The sequence below is a fragment of the Lycorma delicatula genome, chromosome 8 (genome assembly GCF_047948215.1).
Source record: "Lycorma delicatula isolate Av1 chromosome 8, ASM4794821v1, whole genome shotgun sequence".
Lineage (NCBI taxonomy): Eukaryota > Metazoa > Arthropoda > Insecta > Hemiptera > Fulgoridae > Lycorma > Lycorma delicatula.
This window is the reverse complement of record NC_134462.1, coordinates 87,877,159-87,897,226: the sequence shown is the minus strand read 5'-3', so window position 1 is coordinate 87,897,226 and position 20,068 is coordinate 87,877,159. Positions and strand designations below refer to the sequence as shown.

General features: G+C 29.4%; 1 protein-coding gene across 2 annotated transcripts; it reads right to left on the bottom strand.

Moving 5' to 3' along the window:
• Window positions 1-1,324: 1,324 nt before the first annotated feature.
• Window positions 1,325-19,826, bottom strand: LOC142329313 (uncharacterized). 2 transcript variants are annotated; one of them, XM_075373796.1, is made up of 8 exons: window positions 19,660-19,826; window positions 15,031-16,910; window positions 13,868-14,059; window positions 11,470-11,554; window positions 11,039-11,193; window positions 5,585-5,730; window positions 4,908-5,063; window positions 1,325-1,834 (listed from the first exon to the last, which is right to left on the bottom strand). In XM_075373796.1, the coding sequence occupies exons 1-8, from the start codon at window positions 19,729-19,731 to the stop codon at window positions 1,635-1,637; spliced, it is 2,886 nt and encodes a 961-aa protein (XP_075229911.1). In that variant the 5' UTR covers window positions 19,732-19,826; the 3' UTR covers window positions 1,325-1,634. The 2 variants fall into 2 exon arrangements, with proteins under 2 accessions (XP_075229911.1, XP_075229912.1); XM_075373797.1 differs by lacking the exon at window positions 19,660-19,826 and adding an exon at window positions 19,589-19,646.
• Between the last annotated feature and the right edge of the window lie 242 nt (window positions 19,827-20,068).

Genomic DNA, 20,068 nt, shown 5'->3' with positions numbered 1-20,068 from the left:
ACATTTTCTATCGGATCAAATTGTGAATCTAAACCATTCTTGAATTAACTTAATCACATACAGAAAATTTTATCAAAATCAGTCCAGCCATTAAGGAGGAGTTCAGTCACATACACATGGATAGAAGAAATATATATATATTTTTAATTTTTTTTTTTTTTTTAATATAGTCATATAGTATAATAGGACAAGTCCTAACAATTTGTTACTTCTCACATTTTGTTATTAATCCAAAAGTAGAAACTTATAAATTCAGTAAAAATTGTACAATTCTTTGTTGGGTTTACAAGCAAGGTTGCTACTTAAGGAAGCCTTGCTGCTTTTTTCTAAGAACTCTGTTTCTCTTACATATCTCAGTTCCTTGTGAGACAGATTATTTATTCTTTTTTACAGCTCTTTCCCTTTTCCTTCATCCCTTCCTTCCCATTTTGGGTTTGTGGGTACAAGATCAACCATACTTCCATGCTAAGATGTGAAAAACTGATGACCCACTATATCCTTCCAAGATATGGTAAGAACAGCTGCCAAATCATTGGTTGACTTGACCCACAGGCAGGCACTGATACATGTCCAATGGGTACACAATAACCAAGGCTGAAAAATCTATTCAATAAGCGTAGGCATCCTAACCTCTTCTAAAATATAAATTGAATAATATTTCATAAAATTTAAACCATACCCCATAAACTTACTTAGTGGTGCATTTAAATTAGAAACCACTTTATGTGCTGCAAGTTTTTATAATGAAAAAATTACTTTACAATAATTATATTTTTTTTCTTTATATTTTAATTATTGAACTCTTTTTGTTAAAAACACATCTAATAAATTGCTTCAATCAAAAAGGTCAAACAATTCTAATTCAAAAAGTCAAACAAATCTTTCTTTTTCAAGTGTTTACAAACACTGTACATGTACAACAAGGCACATGCAAAATTGTCAAGTGATAATCTTTCTTAATAACATTACTTCTAATCACAATAAGGTTTTTAGGAGAATTCAGCTACTTCAAAAATATTCCATATGAAAAAAAGTAATTAAGCACTTATATAATTAAAAACAGTTTAATTACAAGTAAAAATAAAATATACATTAAGTACGTATAACTATTTCACAATATATATATGTCAATGTAAACTGACAAGTCAAATTCAGTACAATAAAATGTTTTTTAAACTAATGTTTTTCTTCTTTTTTTTAGTAAATATATATTTTTGAAGACATTAACAATAAGAACTTTATTTTCATGCAAATAATTTAGAAAAAAAACCATTGAAAATTAACACAAAACATAAGTAAAATCAAGAAATTTGTTGCAGTCCATATTTTATTAAATATATTGAAGGTTGTTGTGAATTTAAAATAAGACTAATAAAAATAATGAAAAATTTAAGTAACATAAGTCATACAATTAATAAATAGTTTCATAAAACATTCATTTATAAATTAAAATATTTTAATTATTTATAGAATGTTAAACAACACAATTACTGTCACAAAGCATTTCATTAAAAAAAATCAATTTTTTTAAAAATAAATTATCAATCCAATAAGTGATGTGATAAAAATAAAATATAGAAGTGATTTCTAACAGCATAAAAAATAAATTATAAATAAAATAGCATTTAATAATTTTATAGAAGTTTAGGTTGCTGTTTTAGAGCTGTAATGTCTAATATTTTATTAGACAGAAAATTTTGAGGCCTTTGCTCATTGTACTGCTGCTGGTGCAATCCTTCATTATACTGTTGTCTGTGCATTAAATGAGATGTTTTATGATGTTTATGCTTTTTAAATTTTGTTGTCTGGGGTTGTTTATTTTCATAAACTCTTTCTGAAATAAAATAAATTGCAGAATATCTTAAGCATATTTAAAGAATAAATTTAAGTGAAACACTTAAATTTAAAAATACAGATGAATCCTAATTAATTAATTACAAAATTCATATGACATAATTTAATGATTTCTTTTTTTAAGAATGATTAACAACTCATCTTAAAATAATCCAAAAATTGTGCTTTTGAAACGTATTTTCCTTAAGTAGAGTAATTTCACAGAGAAAGAAGCTGAGCATAATTACCTACAAAATCTTTTGGAAGCATAATTTCCATATAACTTAGGAAAAGTGACTAATACTTTTTAATATTAAAATATATATATTTAAATTCTATCAAATAAACCACCTAGTACAGAATGCTGAGATAAGACATGTCTTACCTTAATTTTTCATGAAGTACTTTCGTGAGATCCCACACCCTTAGTCAAGATTGAAATAATTCCATTATTGCATAAAGCAAAATATATATATATATATATATATATATATATATATATATCTGGGCCTACTCTTGACGTGCTTATAGATCACCTGGTAGACAATGTAGAATCATACAAAAGGATTCCACGTAAAAATATAGCGTAGAATACAGTGAAATTCTCAAGAAGTGTAGTATGTTATACAAAGAAATGATAAAAATACAGTATACAATGCATTTGGAAAGTCACAATACATTTGAAATTATAGATTGACAGATACAGATTAATTACATTTAATTTTAAACTTATAATTAACAGAAAAATTTATAAATGATTGTGAAAATAATTTTTTTATACAGATTATAAGACTGGATACAATTTTGTTCATTTTATAACACATATGCAAAGATTAATTTGTTCAAGCTCTACATGGTCAGCTGTTTTGTTGCTGATCTCTGTAGAAAGTAATGCAATCAAGTTCAACTCCTATTATCAAAGGAGCTACATGGCACAAGAGAAGATCCAGTCTTTAAAGACTACACAAAAATGGAGAAGTCTTAGAAGTAACCTGTAAGACATCTCAGAGGTTCTGAGAATAAATTCATTAAACGAATCAAGACTTTCACTGAAAATAATATGATGTCAAATACATCTTCAAAATTATATAAACAATTAAAAAACAAAACAAAATCAGTTTTTCAAAGAATAAAAATCTGTGGTATTCATTGGTATTTAAAGATAGTACACTGACTTCCTTCGTGTATTATACAAAAGAAGTATTATACGTAGTATATTAAGTACATGTATTATTCTTCATTACACAAATGACTGTGTGTATAAATGCACACAGTCAATGAAAAGATAGAAATACCTAGATTAAAGTTGCTTGGTAAATTACCTGAAAAAAAATTATAGGAGATAAAGTAACAAAAGTAAAGTTCAGGGAATAAAATGTAAGAAATCAATAAGTATACAAAAAAGATATTGGACAAGATAAATTGAGAAGAGTAGAAAACATGAAATGATGTTTGACTTCAAGTGTAAGAGTGACAAAAGAAAAACAAAGATTAAAGATACAAGGTGTGTTCAAAAAGTAACGAGAATTTTGAAATTTTGCAGGTTGTATTAGTCTGATTCTCGGGATTTTTTTGATGTTGTATTGGTAAAAATGTCTGAAAAGTATCTGTACATTTTTAACCATATTGGATGTTCAGCCTGTTGTCAGATGTCAAAAGGATTACACAAGTTTTGATACAATCGGCGATTTTTTATTTGTATAAATAATGTAACAGAGAATTTGTATTAAATTTTGCTATAAGAATTGAATAAAGTGTAGCAATGTTTTAAAAATGTTAAATATTACTTTTTGGTAAGTCTGCTATGAGTAAAGCAAGGGTTTAAGAGTAGTATAAGCGTTTCCAAGAAGGTCGTGAAGACGTTAAAGATGACGAGCGCCCTGGACGCCCCAAAACATCAACAACCAATGAAAATATGGAAAAAGTGAAAGAAATAATTATGAATGATTGCCAAATCACAGTCGGAGAAGTCATTGATGATGCTGGGATATCAGTTGACTCATGCCATGAAATTTTTTTGGATGTTGTGTGTATGAAACGTGACAGCAAAATTTGCTCCAAAATTGTTGAATTTTGAACAAAAACAGTGGTGAATCGAAGTTGCTCAGGAGTCGCTAAATGAAGTCAACAACTATACAGAACTACTTAAACATGTATTAGCAGGTGATGAAACATGGGTTTACAAATATGATGTTGAAACTAAGGCTCAATCGTCCCAGTGGAGACATTCTGGATCACCAAAACCGAAAAAAGCTCAACAAGTATGGCTGAATGTGAAGGTTATGTTCACTGTGTTCTTCGATTTTAACGGCATAGTCCATCATGAGTTCTTGCCACAAGGTCAAACAATCAATAAGGAGTATTACCTACAAGTTCAACCCAGTTTGCATGAAGCAATCGAAAAAAATGCCCCGATTTGTGGGGAAACAATTCATGGCTTTTGTACCACGATAATGCACCTGCTCACACTTCATTGATTGTTTGTCAATTTTTAGCCAAAAACAACACTGTAATGATACCCCGGCCGCCATATTCGCCAGACATGACCCCATGCTTTTTCCATTCCCAAAAATAAAGAGAACCTTAAAGGGCTGTTGTTTTACAAGCATAGACGAGATTAAAAGCGAATCGCTGAAACAGCTAAACACTATTCCAAAGATCGAGTTCCAGAAGTGTTTTGGGGATTGGAAAAAGCGCTGGCATAAGTTTATAATATCTGATGGGGACAATTTTGAAGGGGATAACATTAATGTAGACAAATAAATAAAATCCTTTACAAAACAAAAATTCTTGTTACTTTTTGAACACACCTCATACACCTGACCAAAACTGATTTTGGAGAAGATGAAAAAAAAAACAAGTTTGTAAAAATGAAAAATATTAGTGGTACAAAGCAAATGAAAACTAAATGATAGAAGCAAATATAAAAGTCTTAAGATGTGATGAACATAGTGAGACGTTAAATAATATATTTAATAATTCATTACTATTTTTTATTACTAATATATTACTAATTTTAAAAAATCATAAATTAACTATGTTTATAAAATTATAATGAAATAAATGTTAAATACCTCTACTATTCTGTCCCGGTAACAACTGGTAACGTTCCAAATATCGCATAGTTGCAAATGAAAGATCAGTATTAGGACCATATGCTGGAGGTACAGGAGGATGAGCACTAGCTGGTTGAACTGCACCTTTCCTCTTATTCATTATATTCATTGCAGCTAAAAAAACAAGTAATATATTTAAAAGGTAGATAAAGAGTAGAATATATAAACCAGATGAAAGGAGGTAAAATTAATTTATTTCTTTTATTTTAAAACTGTTCACATTCAAAATAAGTGGAATTGTACTTCCAGAAGATTTTTTCAAAGTTACTCTATTTATTTTTTAACATATAACAACAACAGGCTGATGCCTATAAAAGTTACCAGGATAAATGATGATGGATTTTGTAGCTTTTGAAAAATGCCATACTGATTAGGATTCAAACTTGGAATCCCCAGGTGAAAGGCAGAGACACTACCACTACACCACAAATATCAACTGCTTTACCAGTTAACAATATCCATCTTGAAATGTTAAAAACATCTTTAGTATATTTAATCTGTATTATGTTACTTTAATATATTACTTTTAACAAATTTTGTGTGTATTTAAATTCCATTTTTTCAAGCATATTAAGATCTTTGTTCTTGGTTATTGATATTATACCTTAATGTTACGAAAAAAGTAAATAATTTACCTTGAAGAATTTGTTCCTCACTAAGATAATTAAGTTGTGTAGGATCCTTAATATGATTTGTCCCCGCACCATTGTGTCTAACTTGACAATGATCTTGGACACCAAAATTATCAACTGCAGGGCTGTTAACAGGATCAAATGTTACCCTACACAGAGATAATATGATAAAAAACAATAAAAATTATTATTTTTCAGAATACAAAGGTATAAAAAAACATTTAGTCGGTACTCACATTTTTAAAAAATTTTAAATTTCATGCAATCCACAAATACATTGGACAACAAAATTTTGTTTTTTGTTTGTTACAAGAATGTTAATACTTGAATCTTATAATATTTTTGACACTTGTTTCAAATAAGTAAATGGTTTCTATCAAGCATAGGTTTTTGCAATGATTATTTTTTTGTAAGAAAAAAGCATTCCATGTAAAAAGTTATTAATGGGATGTTATTACCAAAATTTTCAAATTACACTTTGAGGAATTATAAAAAGAACATATGGTGCATATGTTCCAAAACTTCTAGTAAAGACTACACATCATTACAGTGAACTAAGTTCTTGTACTGGAAGAAGAAACAGTCAAATTCACAGTGCCTATCATGGAGAGCACTTATTTTAATAATGTCTTGTATAAATTCTATCCTTTCAGTCATGATGTGAGAATTTCTGCTTGATTCTTGGATAAATTTAGATCACAAATGTAATTCCGACTGATTAATTAACTGTGATTCAGAATTTGTATTTTCTAAAAAGTCTGGGTCTCTCTCTCTCTTTCTCTCTCCTTTGTTCATCATCTGATGTATCTGCACAATCTTCAACATTAACAGCTTCATTTACTTCTCATGCTTTTGGTGATATGGAATTGGAAACTGTGGTTTTGTCTTACAGCAGAGAGAATATCAGGATATTTAACGGTATGTCTTATCCCTGATACTTACATTAAATAAAAAGAGCAGTCTGTGAAAAGTGATCCATCATTTATCTCCAAACCATTGGAACCGCATACATTATGTGACAAGATCTATTCAGTCCACAGCATTACACATGAATTCCAGCAAATATGAGGAATCCAGGACTGTCCTGATCATCTATTTTACATCCAAAATACGGTCCATGAATTTTTTGTCAGTGGAGTTGTATTTCTCCTCTGAGGTTTTAATCTTACCTCACCACAAATGTAGCACAAACTGTCTGGATGGTTAATGCAATGGCATGGGAGTTTTATTAAAGAGTTCTCTGCAATATACTCACAAACACGTATTACAAAACAGTTTATATACACATTAACGTAGTATATAAATTGACTTTACATAGAAAAATAAAATTATAAACTGGTAAGAAAAGTAATTGCTGCACTACTAAATGTTATAAACACAAGAGCTCGCACTTGACTGATGTAGTTGAGATATTTTCTTAGCCAGCATGATACACTGTTTATTGTTTACAATATTACATCAAGCAATGAGTCACCCAAACAAAATTCATATATGCTGCGCAATGTGTGACTAATGAGAGAGATGAACTATTTATGCATCATTTTAATTACTGTGCAAGTAACAATAATACCTACTTTTCACAGCTACTTATCAAATTAAATATATCATACTTTGTAACTGCTGCAATAAATTAAATAAATAATATATGGCACTTGCATTATAAATACACATGTACCTGCTGGAAAGTAGGAAAAGGCAATTAAAAAAAAAATCTGAGGCCAAAAGGAAATTCTGACTCCACATTCGGAATCAGTGCCCGAAAATACATAAGATTCAGCATACATTGCTCATATAACAAAATCATTGCTGACCAGTGATATCAATGGATTCATCTTACTTTAAAATTTAACCCAGATATGATAAAATTATGGTACTTTGGCTTCAATTCATAGTGAAGATTAGCTGTCTTTCTTTACTCAGGTGTATATGAGTTTTCATTACACAAAGCACAGAGCAATACGTAAATTATAAACCTCTATGAACTATATTGATTACTACAGCTAAGTAAGCCAGAAAACAGTTACATCTCCTTGAAAGAGTACATGATTTTATCTAGACCAGAGGTTCCCAAACTTATTTTTCTCATAGACCACTTTCAAAATTTTGCTGGTTCCGGTGGACCCCTTGCAGCTACATTTCTGCCATATTTCCAGTCGACAGAAAATGTGAAGATTAGATCTAACTATGAAAATTTGCGTTACGGCTGAGTTCCATGAACTAACAGCTTCCGAAAAAAAAGTGAGAATTGATTGGTTAATTTTTGATTGACTGTGCTGTGAGTGGATGTCAAAAAAGTAAAGTTGGCCAATCAAAAAAAATGCTTCCATCCAACTTTAGATTTTTGACATCTACTCACAGCACAAGAAAGCAATCAATTCTCACTTATTTTATTTAGAAAACTTCCCATTCAGAGTGGTAAAAAGCAAAAGAAAAATAGTATATTTTTTTTGTATTGCATTTATTCAAATATGTAATCATTACACTATTAATTATTATTATTATCATATTGCAATGTAATATAATAAAATTGTCGTAATATAATTAAAATTAAACATTAATAATGTAATGTAACTTCTACAATGACAATCACAAAATAGTTACAATTTTAATGGGAGGGATGTACTTGATGGATTGACAGCAAATTATCAATATTTGGGTTCAGTTTTGTTAGGAATAAGCGCAAATCTCCCCGTTCTGTGATATTGAATCTACCCTTTTTTTTTTTTTTTTATAAAAGGTTTGTAACGACACTAAAACTTTTTTCGACAAGATATGACAAGGGAAACACTATCAAAAGTTTTCTAACAATTCCCCACAGTCCAGGATATTTTTCTGGTATTTCTGCCTGCAGCCAAAATGTTTGACACTCTCTTTTAAATTTCACCTTCAGCTCCTCATTAGTGCTAAGCTCGAGTAGCTCCTCTTGTAATATCACAATCTCCACTTCCGTTTCATCAAATGGATTTATGATCCATGGTGGTATTTCCATCGTCAGAATATCTTCAAATCTGATTTTGAAGTCATCATGCAGGGCAATTAAATGTTGAACGTATGTCTGAATATCCTCATCAAGGCATTCTACCTGTGACTAGTTTGAAAACTGTGAAAATACGTGCGACTAATATTTTTCTTCATGAATTTCAATTTTCCAAGAAAAGCTGAAATTACACCCTTTGTTTTTATTAAATTGAGACTGTCCCCTTGTAATTGTAAGTTAATGTCATTAAAGTTTTTGAACAAATCTGTCAAATACGCGATGTCAGCTTTCAAAGTGATCAGGTTTTCTTTTAAATCTGAATCTTTACCTTCCAGAAACTCTAAAACTGATTCAAAAAGTGAGTAAAATCTTGTTAAACATGCACCTTTCGACAACCAGCGTACTTCATTATGTAAGAGCAATTATCATTTGTAAGTCTTTATCATTTTCATCGCACAATTGGGCAAATAAACGTGTATTCAATGCATTGCTTCTTATCTTGTTAACAGCATTAATTACAAGTTGAAGCGATTGGTGCAATCTATCACTCAGATTTTTCGCTACTAAGTGTTGTCAGTGGATGACACAGTGAATTGCAGTTACCTCTGGTATAATTCTTTTAAGATGGCTTATAAACCCACGATATCGCCCGACCATGGCAGGAGCTCCATCTGTTGCCACCGAAATGACGTTTGTGAATGGAATTGATTTTTCGTTAAAGAAATCACTCAGGACATTAAATATTGATTCACCTTTAGTGTCCGTCTCCAAAGTTTTCGTGAATAGCAGCTCTTTATGAATTTCTTCATCCATAACAAATCGAACATATGCCAATAATAATGCTTCATTACCAGGTAAAGTTGACTCGCCCAGTTGAATAGAAAAATGAGTTGTTTGCAGGTAATTACACAAGAAACTTTCAATATCAGAGCTCATTTCATCAATACGTCTTTGTAGTGTTGTTACTCAAAAGAATTCTTTTGAGTATGTCAAATGGAGATTTGTGCAGAACAGTTTTTAAAACCTCTTCAACAGCGGGTAAAATTAATTGTTCTCCAATGGTGTGCGGTTTTCCAGATTTCGCTGTAAGTAATGAAATATTGTACAAGCCATCATCGTTACTTTCAGACGTTGAAGTGAACATACTGTGCACGGTAGGTCTCTTTTCATATTTTTCCTTCAATGTTTAAAAATATTTCAAATCTTTACCTATTTCATCAGGATGACACCTTCTTAGATGATCTTCGAGCTTCGATGGTTTCATAGAGTCATTGCTCAAACTTTAGCTGTACGAAAGGCATATAGGCAATCGCTTGTCTGCCTTTGATGGAAGAAATCCAAATTTTAAATAATCAACACTGTACAGTCGACATTTCTTCTTAGATTCAGCCATGTTTCGAATCAGTTACCTACCGGTAAATAAAAAAAACAATCTCTAATAATGGCTCTGTTCAGTATTTAATTTTTAATACGTACCTACTACACGCAAACATTACAAATACACTTATTACAACATAAATATATCTTTATCGCAGTTGGGTAGGAAGAGATTTCTTTTAGGACTAAGCCTCGCCTTTTGTACCTATGTATTTTTTGTAATTTGTGCATTTTTTGTTTACTGACATGTACAATAAATTGTCAAATAAAAATAAAAGTAAGTATAACAGAAAAGCAGGTAAGTAGTTACTACTTTTTCCGACACTGACAAACGCTAACATCTATTCACTTTACTTTTCTTTTCAAAATTCCGGAAACAAATGAGTAATGTTTATCCTTGGCAATCGTATTTATATTAGTGAAGAATCAAACAAGTTCATGCAAGATTGCTAGCACACACACACCACAAGTCGTATTTCGTCCCTTTGCATGTCTGAACAAGCATTGCGGATGGTGGTGGCGCTTTGCAAGTCTTGACACGTTCGTTGTACTGAATATGGAATATGCAAGTTTTTACAAGTACCAGTCGCTGAGCTTCTCAAAACATTATCTGCCTAGATTGATACGCAAAGTCAAGCCAACATTTTAGTTCTTCATTATTGAAACCAGATGAATTTTCGTGGACCCCCGCTTACGAATTGTGAACCCCCATTTTTTTATCACGCCAACATAGACCCCATCGAGTCTCCTGTGGACACCTGAGGGTCCACCTGGACCACTTTGGAAATCAATGATCTAGACTATGCACAACATAAATTTGTCACTCCTGAATTAAAAACAAAAGTGTTTACCTTCAGCTATACATATACAATACTTTCTAACCACGACTATTCTTACTTGCTGTAAGACTTGTTTATACACAAGTGTGTTCAGTGTTTAATTTTATTATAAAGTTAGTAGTTTCTTGAAAAAAGTAATTTAACAAATCTGACCACTAAAAAAATCAAATTGCTAACATGCTTCATAAATTTTATTAATGAAAGAAATTATATAAAATTGTAGACAAATTTTTATAAAAAAATAACACACATTTAGTTACTTACTTCTTAGCAGCAGAGGAATCATTCTCAACAAAACTAACACCAAGTTTTTTCAATTGTTGTAAAGTGGCCATACGGACATCATCAGTTGTAGGCGTTATACCACCAGTTGCTGCTTGTTTTGATGCATTTCCGAGTAATATTTTATTTACTTGTTCCTGATATAAAAAAAATCTATATATTGTTATACATATATAAAATAACAATAAATGAACAAAAATAAAATAGATTATAGAGTTTCAAATTGCACTACAAATAAGAATACTGTTATTTAAATTTAAAATTACGTTGTTACTAAATTAATTTTATCTAAAATGATTACAAAAGTTATAACTAAATAGTTTACAAACAACTATTAATTATAAAAATCACAATTTTAAGACAAAAACATCACTGTTTAAAGAAAAATTTAATAAAAATTAAAAGAATATTACCACTACATTATCATACAATGTCCATCCTACTCTGTTATCATCAGATTGAATTTTCTCTTGAGTGTTATTTTCATGATGATGATCACTGAAAATATAAATTAAAATGACTCTTACTTGCGTTAGAAAAAATAATGTAACAGATTATTTAACTAATAAGTGAGTAAAAAGAAATCTATAGGTAACCTGGAGATGATTATAACAGTCAGACATTAACTGATTATTTATTAGAAATACCAGAATATTTAGAACGAACTCACAGATTGGGTTCAAACATTTTATAAAATGAGCTTACTGCTATTTACAATATAATCTGTAACTCAAAAAAATTTCAGTCTAAAAAGAAGACAAAAATAGTTTTAATCAAAATCCTGAATGTATAATCACAAAAAGTAATATTTTAAAGAAAAATACATATAAGTAAAAAATAAAATGTTAATAATAATAATAGTCTAAACAATATAAATCTGCTGTTTTTTTTTATTAATACACAGTATCAAAGAAGAAAAAACAGGCTATTTTCATCTGAAATCTTTTTTTATTACACATTTCTTAACTAACATTACAGAGCAGCTAATTGTAGCTGACTAAAGAGATACACAAACGTTATTACTGAATTGTTATTATATCAACTTTTTCTATAAGTATAGATGCTGTGAGGGATTAGGAAGTTGATTTTACCCATTAACTAAGTAACTATCCCTCAAGTTTACCTTTTTAAACTGCCACCAGATAGGAAGCAGGCCTCCAAATTGGTCCATAGGTATAGCTATCCCCACCAAACAAACAACATAAAATGTAATAATTTGACAGGTCCTAAATCCCTAACGAAGATGTAGTAGATATCTCACCAAAACAGAAGATAAAGAATGAATAAGAAAAAGGTTTGGTTAGTGTAGAAAGGTACAAGTCATCACAGAGGCACAATAAATTAGATTAATATACCCAAAGGGTCACTCCAAAGCCCCTACAGGTAGTGGATGCTAGTACTGGCTACAATTCCTTAAAAAAGCCAGATATCTTTATTCAAGGAGGAAACAGAACATTACTGATAAATGCAGCAATACAGTGGTTTTCCGTAAGAAAAAAAAATAATCCCGAGAACAAGATCAGGCTTTTCTAAAAAAAAACCCATCCCCACAATATTGTGTTATGTAAAAGTAATTATGTGTATTGCAAACCATATAGTCTGATCACCATCGGAAAATCTAATTTTTTCAGTACTTACGTATTAACGCCACCGCAGCTACAGCTTTATCTAAAAACAAAATAGTCAATCGGATTTCGGTGGAAAATGGGCCGATATAGAGTTTAACATAAATAAATAAATATTTATTTTATAAATATAATTTAACCAAACTTAACCTACGCTCGCTTTGCTCACTAACCTTGACTAATTAACACCGTAATTTTTTGAGTATTTATTTAATAAATTTGATTATTTAAATAATAAATAATTGCAATAATTACTGAATTTATTAAATAAATACTCAAAAAATTACGGTGTTAATTAGTCAAGGTTCGTAATAGTCAATTAGTCGAGCGAAGCGAGCGTAGGTTAAGTTTGGTTAAATTATATTTATAAAATAAATAAATATAAATAACCACTTATATTCTGTTTTGGCCCATTTTCCACCGAAATCCGATTAACTAATTTGTTTTTAAATAAAGCTGTAGCTGCGGTGGCGTTAATATGTAAGTACCATTTTTTCCATACTGAATGTTTTTTTATTGCAATGAAAAATGTATACACGGAAACAATATAAATAGTAGAACCTAAAGCAAACTAGCAGCAAACAGAAAGAAAGTCAATGAGTGTAATATATATATATAGATTTGTTAGTAAGTAACAAATAATTATTACGTTTATCGCTATATCACAATATTGCTATTCTATATAGATTATTATTTCCTGTTAGTTACTACTCATGCTACAAAATGAAACATAGAGGATTTCTCTATTCAAAATTGTGGCGACACAAGAAGGTCCAAATTTTTTTATATTGTGAATATGAGTACAATAAAAAGGTGGTATCCAAATTGAAAATATATACATATGCTACTGAATACACCTTTTCTCTTCTCTATTAAAAACCCTTCATTTTAAAGTTTATCAACACATCCAATTTTCAACATTCTTCTAATTACATAATTCTAGTTAATAGTCAGTAAATTCCAAATTATCATCTTTTCATTTTTATTTTAATACATGCTTTTAAAATATATATATAAATTACAAAAATTGTTCAGATGAGATTACTCTTTCAGTTCTTCTTTATGAACACATGCACGCGTCCACGCGCACGCGCACGCGCACACACACACACACACACACAAACACACACACACACAAAACAATAAAAATATAAATAGGTATGCTAAAATCATCCATAAAATTTACCTATAATCATCACTACCATCAGATGAAGATGAACAAGTCGTAGTACTACCATAATCTTGTATATCTAAATGTACTGAACATTGAGGTGATGGTACATGTTCATTTACTAAAACAGGCAAAGCTGGTAGATCTACTTCATTTAATGTAAATGATTCTTCAGCAACTGCAGGACAATTTGAATTCTGTCCAAATCTGAAAAATTAAAAAACAGCTGAAAAAGTTTCATAATTTTGTTTAATAGCAAAAAATAACAAATAAAGGAAAACTTAAGTTACAGAAGGCGTACCAATTTTAGATATTCTGCAGGAACAATTACATGAACATTAAAATTATAATTACAGATTATTTCTACTTATTTTGAAAGTCCACTTATCACATATTTACAATATGATAAAACCTACGAAATTAAGCAATTATTATGTTTATATGTGAGCGACTTCTTGGAGTGGAATTAGTTTATGATTAGAAATGTAAGGTGTTAACACTGTCTTTGCATAAGAGTATAATGTTATCAACATAATTATTCTAAAATAATCTATATTATCTATTTGTTTTCTTTTTTATTATGTAATAAATGTGTATTTTAAAACTTATAAATCCACTGAATAGCATGACAAAACAACATTTTAACTTTATTAAAAATTATAAACAACTCATTTTTAAACTCTATATGAAAATTTATAATTTTTAACAACTTGTAAATTATCAGCACTTTCACTTGAAGTTTAAAAATTTAAAATTAACAAAATTTCTGGAATAAAAATAAAGCTAAATCATCACTCTCCGGATAGTATAGTAATTCTCTGGATGGAAGCGGCTCTCATTTAAGTTGTCATAGTGTAATATAAAAAAGACTCAACTACAGAAGTAGAGTAATGCTAAAAATTATTTTTTTTTAAAGTATTAATTTTCCACAAATCATTTTTGCAACTCAGGTTAGTACAACTGACTGACATATTGGGTTCCAGATTAAATACCTAGAATGAAATTTTCTTTCACTCATCTCGTCATAAACTACTCATATAATTACCTACAAATAAGCAAAACTTCATGCAAGAAAGACCAATTAAAAAAGTTGAGGAGAAAACGTTTGGATTGTAAAATCTAATAAACATTTTTAACTGGATTTAGAGTTAGAAAAAATTGCCAAAAATAATACTTGCCTGTTTGTAGAATTTTCTGTGATTTTCTTCCCTCTTTGTTGGAAAACATCTTTTCTTCCTCTATCATTCCCATTGGCATTATTAACAAAATCGAGGTCATCAACATTTTGATTTCTATCATATACACCATTAAACTGTTGAGGTATTGTCATACCTTGAAATTTCTGAGTGATTTCAACAAAACTAGTCATTACACCTATTGAAACATTAGTACAATTTTTTGCATTACTTTTAATATCACAAATATCTTGCCGTTCAATTTTTGAATTTTCTTGAACAACAGAAAATGCAAATTTTTGAGCTGTAAATTTATCCTCTTTATCATTACTTTTATCAATCTTGCAAGAACATTTTTTACTAGGTGGCGACTCCACATCTGATCTTTGTGTAGTTATTTGTTTATTTTCAGCATTTTTTTTAATATTATAATTTTGTTCTAATAATCTTTCTTTAATATTATAATTTTGTTCTAATAATCTATCAATCTGTTTTTGTAATAAATTGATTTGTTCATTTTGTAATTTAACAATTTTATATAACTCATCTACAGTAACTTTTTTCTTCTTTTTTTTATATTTACTATGTACAGTAGTTTCAAAAGATGGAACTTCTTCATAAGAAGAATTACTTTCAGATTTATCATCGTTACATGAATGACATTTATTTTTGAATTTAGACAAATTCCGAGATTTTTCTTTTGAACTTTCCACGTTATTAGAATAATTATCATTAAAATGACATGGATGACAACACTTGTCATTTTTATTAAATTTTAAATTTGTTGATTGATTATGGCTTTCTATATATTTTTCATTATACAATAACCCGGGATTTTCTACACAGTCATATATTGGCCTATCATCATTAAACGTAATACATCTTTTATTGTAAGCTGTAACATTTCCTGCCGGTATTAAATCTTGTTTCCTTTCTCTACAGCTAGCATTAAAACATTCCTTGTTTATTATTTGAGAAGAATCATGTTTACTACTTTTACAATTCATCACCGGTGAATTACATGATCTATGACTGTCACCAAATGAACAGCCAATAAAATCACCATGTGTATAAAGAGGCAAATTTTGTTTGTTTGAGGAGTAACACATTTTATTACCACTTCTTTGGGGAATCCCTAAGCCTGTAGGTTTAACACAATTACACTTCATTGGATCAGTACAATAATTTTCAGTTAAAGGATTATAAGGTTTAACTGTTTTATTAATAACCTGATCATTACAACCAATTTTACTACAATCATTTACAACACCTTTCTGATTAATGTCATAATTACTTTCATATTGTAAACACTTTAACTTTTGTGATGGAAACACTTGATTATATAATTCTGTAACACGTTTATAATTCTCATCATCATATAATTTCTCAAAGTTACTATTATTTAAAAATCCTTCATTTTTGCATGGTTCATGAGATTTATCAAACTGCTGATGATCACGCAATGGTTGATGGTTATGATTAAAATTAGCATGAGTCTGGGTTTCATCAGTGTCACTACTGTCAACTTTTTCTAGTCGTTCTGATATTTCAGTAATTCTATTTAACAATGCCGAACAACTATTGTTTGATGTCATATTAGAATCGATAACTGTAGCAGCAGATTGAAATTGATTAGAATTTTGATCGAGTAATGTTTTCTTAAATAAATCTGCATTTTTCATGCGCCATCCAAGATAAGAATCTTCATTCTTTTTCTGTTCTTCTTGTTGCACTGGAATAGTTGATGTTAAAATTGCTTCAGATATTTTATTTTCAGATGCGGTTCTTGATGACTGAAGTGAAGAACCAGTAATAGTCGCTATACAATCTTCATTATTTTCACTGATTAAGGATAAGTCTGGCACTGTAGGTACACGAAAACCCTAAAAAAATTATATTAATGCAAACTTACAACATTTACATATTACCAAAACATTCTTTGATTACAATATTGAAACAAGCTGGTTTATACATGTTAATGAAATCCTACTCTGGACAAACCAGACCAGATTCTGCTGGCTGTGAGAATGTCTGATGGAGGTGGAACAAAACCTCGGAGCAACTGGCATCCTGTTGAATAAGATTATAGTTTGCTTTAAGTTGGATGCGGTTAACTTATCTAGTTCTTTTGATGAGTGAGATGACTTATGGAAAAATTAATTGCAATCTCAAAAGAGAGGAAAATTCATTTTCTATGACAGCACTATAACACTAGCAAATAAAACAACTAGTACTTACAATTAAAAGAATACCCTGAAAAATATAGTGTTATTACAGAATGGCCATTCAAACATTTGACTACATTCTCCAGGTTACTGAAACTGAATTAAAACTACAATCGGACTTCAGAAAATGTACTGCATGCAGAAAAACTTAGCTGCCTTGAGGTAACATTTAAAAATAAATTTACAATTGATTTGACCTCAAAATAGAGAATTTTGAATAAAACTATTGAAGCAAGGCTGTTGGAAGCTGAAAAGAGCTAGTAAACACACAACACAGTAACTGACCAGGAATGTTCTAATGATACAATTAATGGGCTCGAACTCTATTCACAACATCAGAGTCAATGGCCACAGGAGGACATGTCTATATCCAACAATAGCAGTACAGTTAAAGCTGAGAATCAAGGATTCTTTTAAAGCGTATTTTAATGAGTTAAATAAAATTCACTCTTGACTTGTTTGATCTGATAATAGAAATACATTAAAAAAGAATTAAAACATATTTATCCTATAGCTTTTAATGAGATTTTGTAACTTGTATTATCCATTTCCTTGATTCATCGAGTAAATGTTTGAACATCAGTTTTCCTTAATTACAGGTGCTTTGATCTGTCTTTCATAACAAAACTACTGTTCACTATGTAATATAAGTATATCTTTTGTCATTAAGGTGTAGCATAAATTTTATTTTCTGATATTCCTGGCAACTGTATTTAAATTTCTGTTATAGTCATCATTAAACTTTTTTCACCCTATTTCATTTTATTTTACATTTACATCTGTTAAATAACAAAATTATGTACAACCAAATGGATACCACATTGATAACAAAAGCTAAAAATAATTAATGTATTAACTTTTTCAGTTCTAAATTGTAAAAAGTTTGTTTAATTTTTAATATAAATAAATGGATATATTTTATAAGCAACAATACTTATTTAGCTGAATAATTTAGTTAGAGCCCACATTCATTCATTTTTTCATCTCAGTTATGGTATGCAAACCTCTTTGATCTCATCAATCTCTCAAACAATTGAATTAATAAACTTTTATTCATGTCTCAATACTGTTAGTACAACAAACAGTTTGATGAAAAAATTTGTTTAATGGCTCACAGATGGTCAAAAGAGTAATTACATCTGAACTGGTCTGACTGGTTTAATTAGAACCACTCTGATAGTACAGCATGTTTGTTTTTTACAGCGCTTACCTGGCAAGGGTCTGTGCTGATCTGTCCACTTGCAATGGAACCATAATACTGGATTAATTTATTCATAATTTATACATCACATTTAAATCTTAAGCAATAGAAATTAAATAAATGAGGAATAATCCACAATTATATAAAAAATACTTGGTTTAAGCCATTACACCATTAGGCATTATCAATTACACTGAGAAGTTGTCATTCATTTTAGGCAATGAATTATTTTACAACCAAATTACAACTACTAAAATACAAAGATTTTATTATATACAGAACACCTGATTAAACAATGATAATTTCATTTTATATTTTTTGAGGTACTCTGCCACTTTCATAGGCTGAATAGTCATACATCTGACAATAATTCTACTATTTTCATTATATGAAGATGTGGCATTATAAATGATCACAAGATAGCTATGATCATGATCTAGAAAAATTGAAAACAATGAAATGCACAGATATTGTCAGAATCATAAATTATCTTTTAATAGTAATCTATGCAGATATTGCATTAACAAAGTGGATAACTTTATTAAACTGACTTAAAATTGGTACTCATAAATCTTGGGAAACAATAATTAACTTAACTGATTAACAAAACAGACCAATACAGAATAACATGTTAATAATATTAAGTCAAATGTAATACACTATCATAACCTTTTAGGCAATATTTTATATATATTATATTTCATGTTAATAGATTTTTCTTTCCCAGTGATACTTCATTTTAAAAAGGCAACTTATTTGTATTATTATAATCATAAACTATTTGAGTAAAATACATTCAAGTCCGAATAACTGGAGTTTAAAAATAGCACAACTCATCAACAGGAAATATAAAATATCAACAGTATTCTACAACAAAATTACATTCACACTTATAAATTACAAATTTTTACAAACAACTGAACTCTACTATGTTGTTACTAGTATATACAGAGACCGAACAAAAACTAATGACAAAAAATTAATAAAACTTTTAACACATATTATTAATTATGTTCATTATTGTATAACAGACAATATAATCAGAAACGTTACGTTAACGATTAATACTCTTAATTTCGGCTATTAATGTTAAGCATTAACCCAACATTAACTAACAAGAATTAAAAAAAATAACCTAGTCTGATGCTACAACTTGTTTAAAGCATACATGTCACAAGCGTTCACATTATAACATTGCATTCTAACCTCTAACATAGGTCTAGGTTGTGGAGGTGGGCCTCTAGGTCCAAATAATTTTAGTCGTCCACCACAATTCATTTCAGAAGAAAAGCATGTAGTTTAAAAAAATAACAACAATCGATATCAAATATAAAAATTCAGAATAAATTTACTTTTGTTGAAATGAAGCACGATCTGCCTCTACACATCAAACTCGCGCCAAAAATGTAGCAGACATAAGACTGATACAGAACACCAGCGAAACTGGTAGTAGAATATAATTCTACAATCAAATAATTTCACAGCATATAAGCATAAATTCATAATTGAATCAATCGTTCATTTAAAAAAATAACTACTTTTTTATTATATGCCATAAAAATAGTTTATTTATTTAATAAGATTTGTCAGTCTAAAAAAAAAACTTTACGTGGTG

Coding starts and splice junctions, on each gene's coding strand:
- LOC142329313 (XM_075373796.1), bottom strand. CDS start 19,731: ATGAATTGTGGTGGACGACTAAAATTATTTGGACCTAGAGGCCCACCT. Junction 14,060..15,030: donor ACAGAAAATTCTACAAACAG/GCAAGTATTATT, acceptor TTAATTTTTCAG/ATTTGGACAGAATTCAAATT. Junction 11,555..13,867: donor GATGGTAGTGATGATTATAG/GTAAATTTTATG, acceptor TTATATTTTCAG/TGATCATCATCATGAAAATA.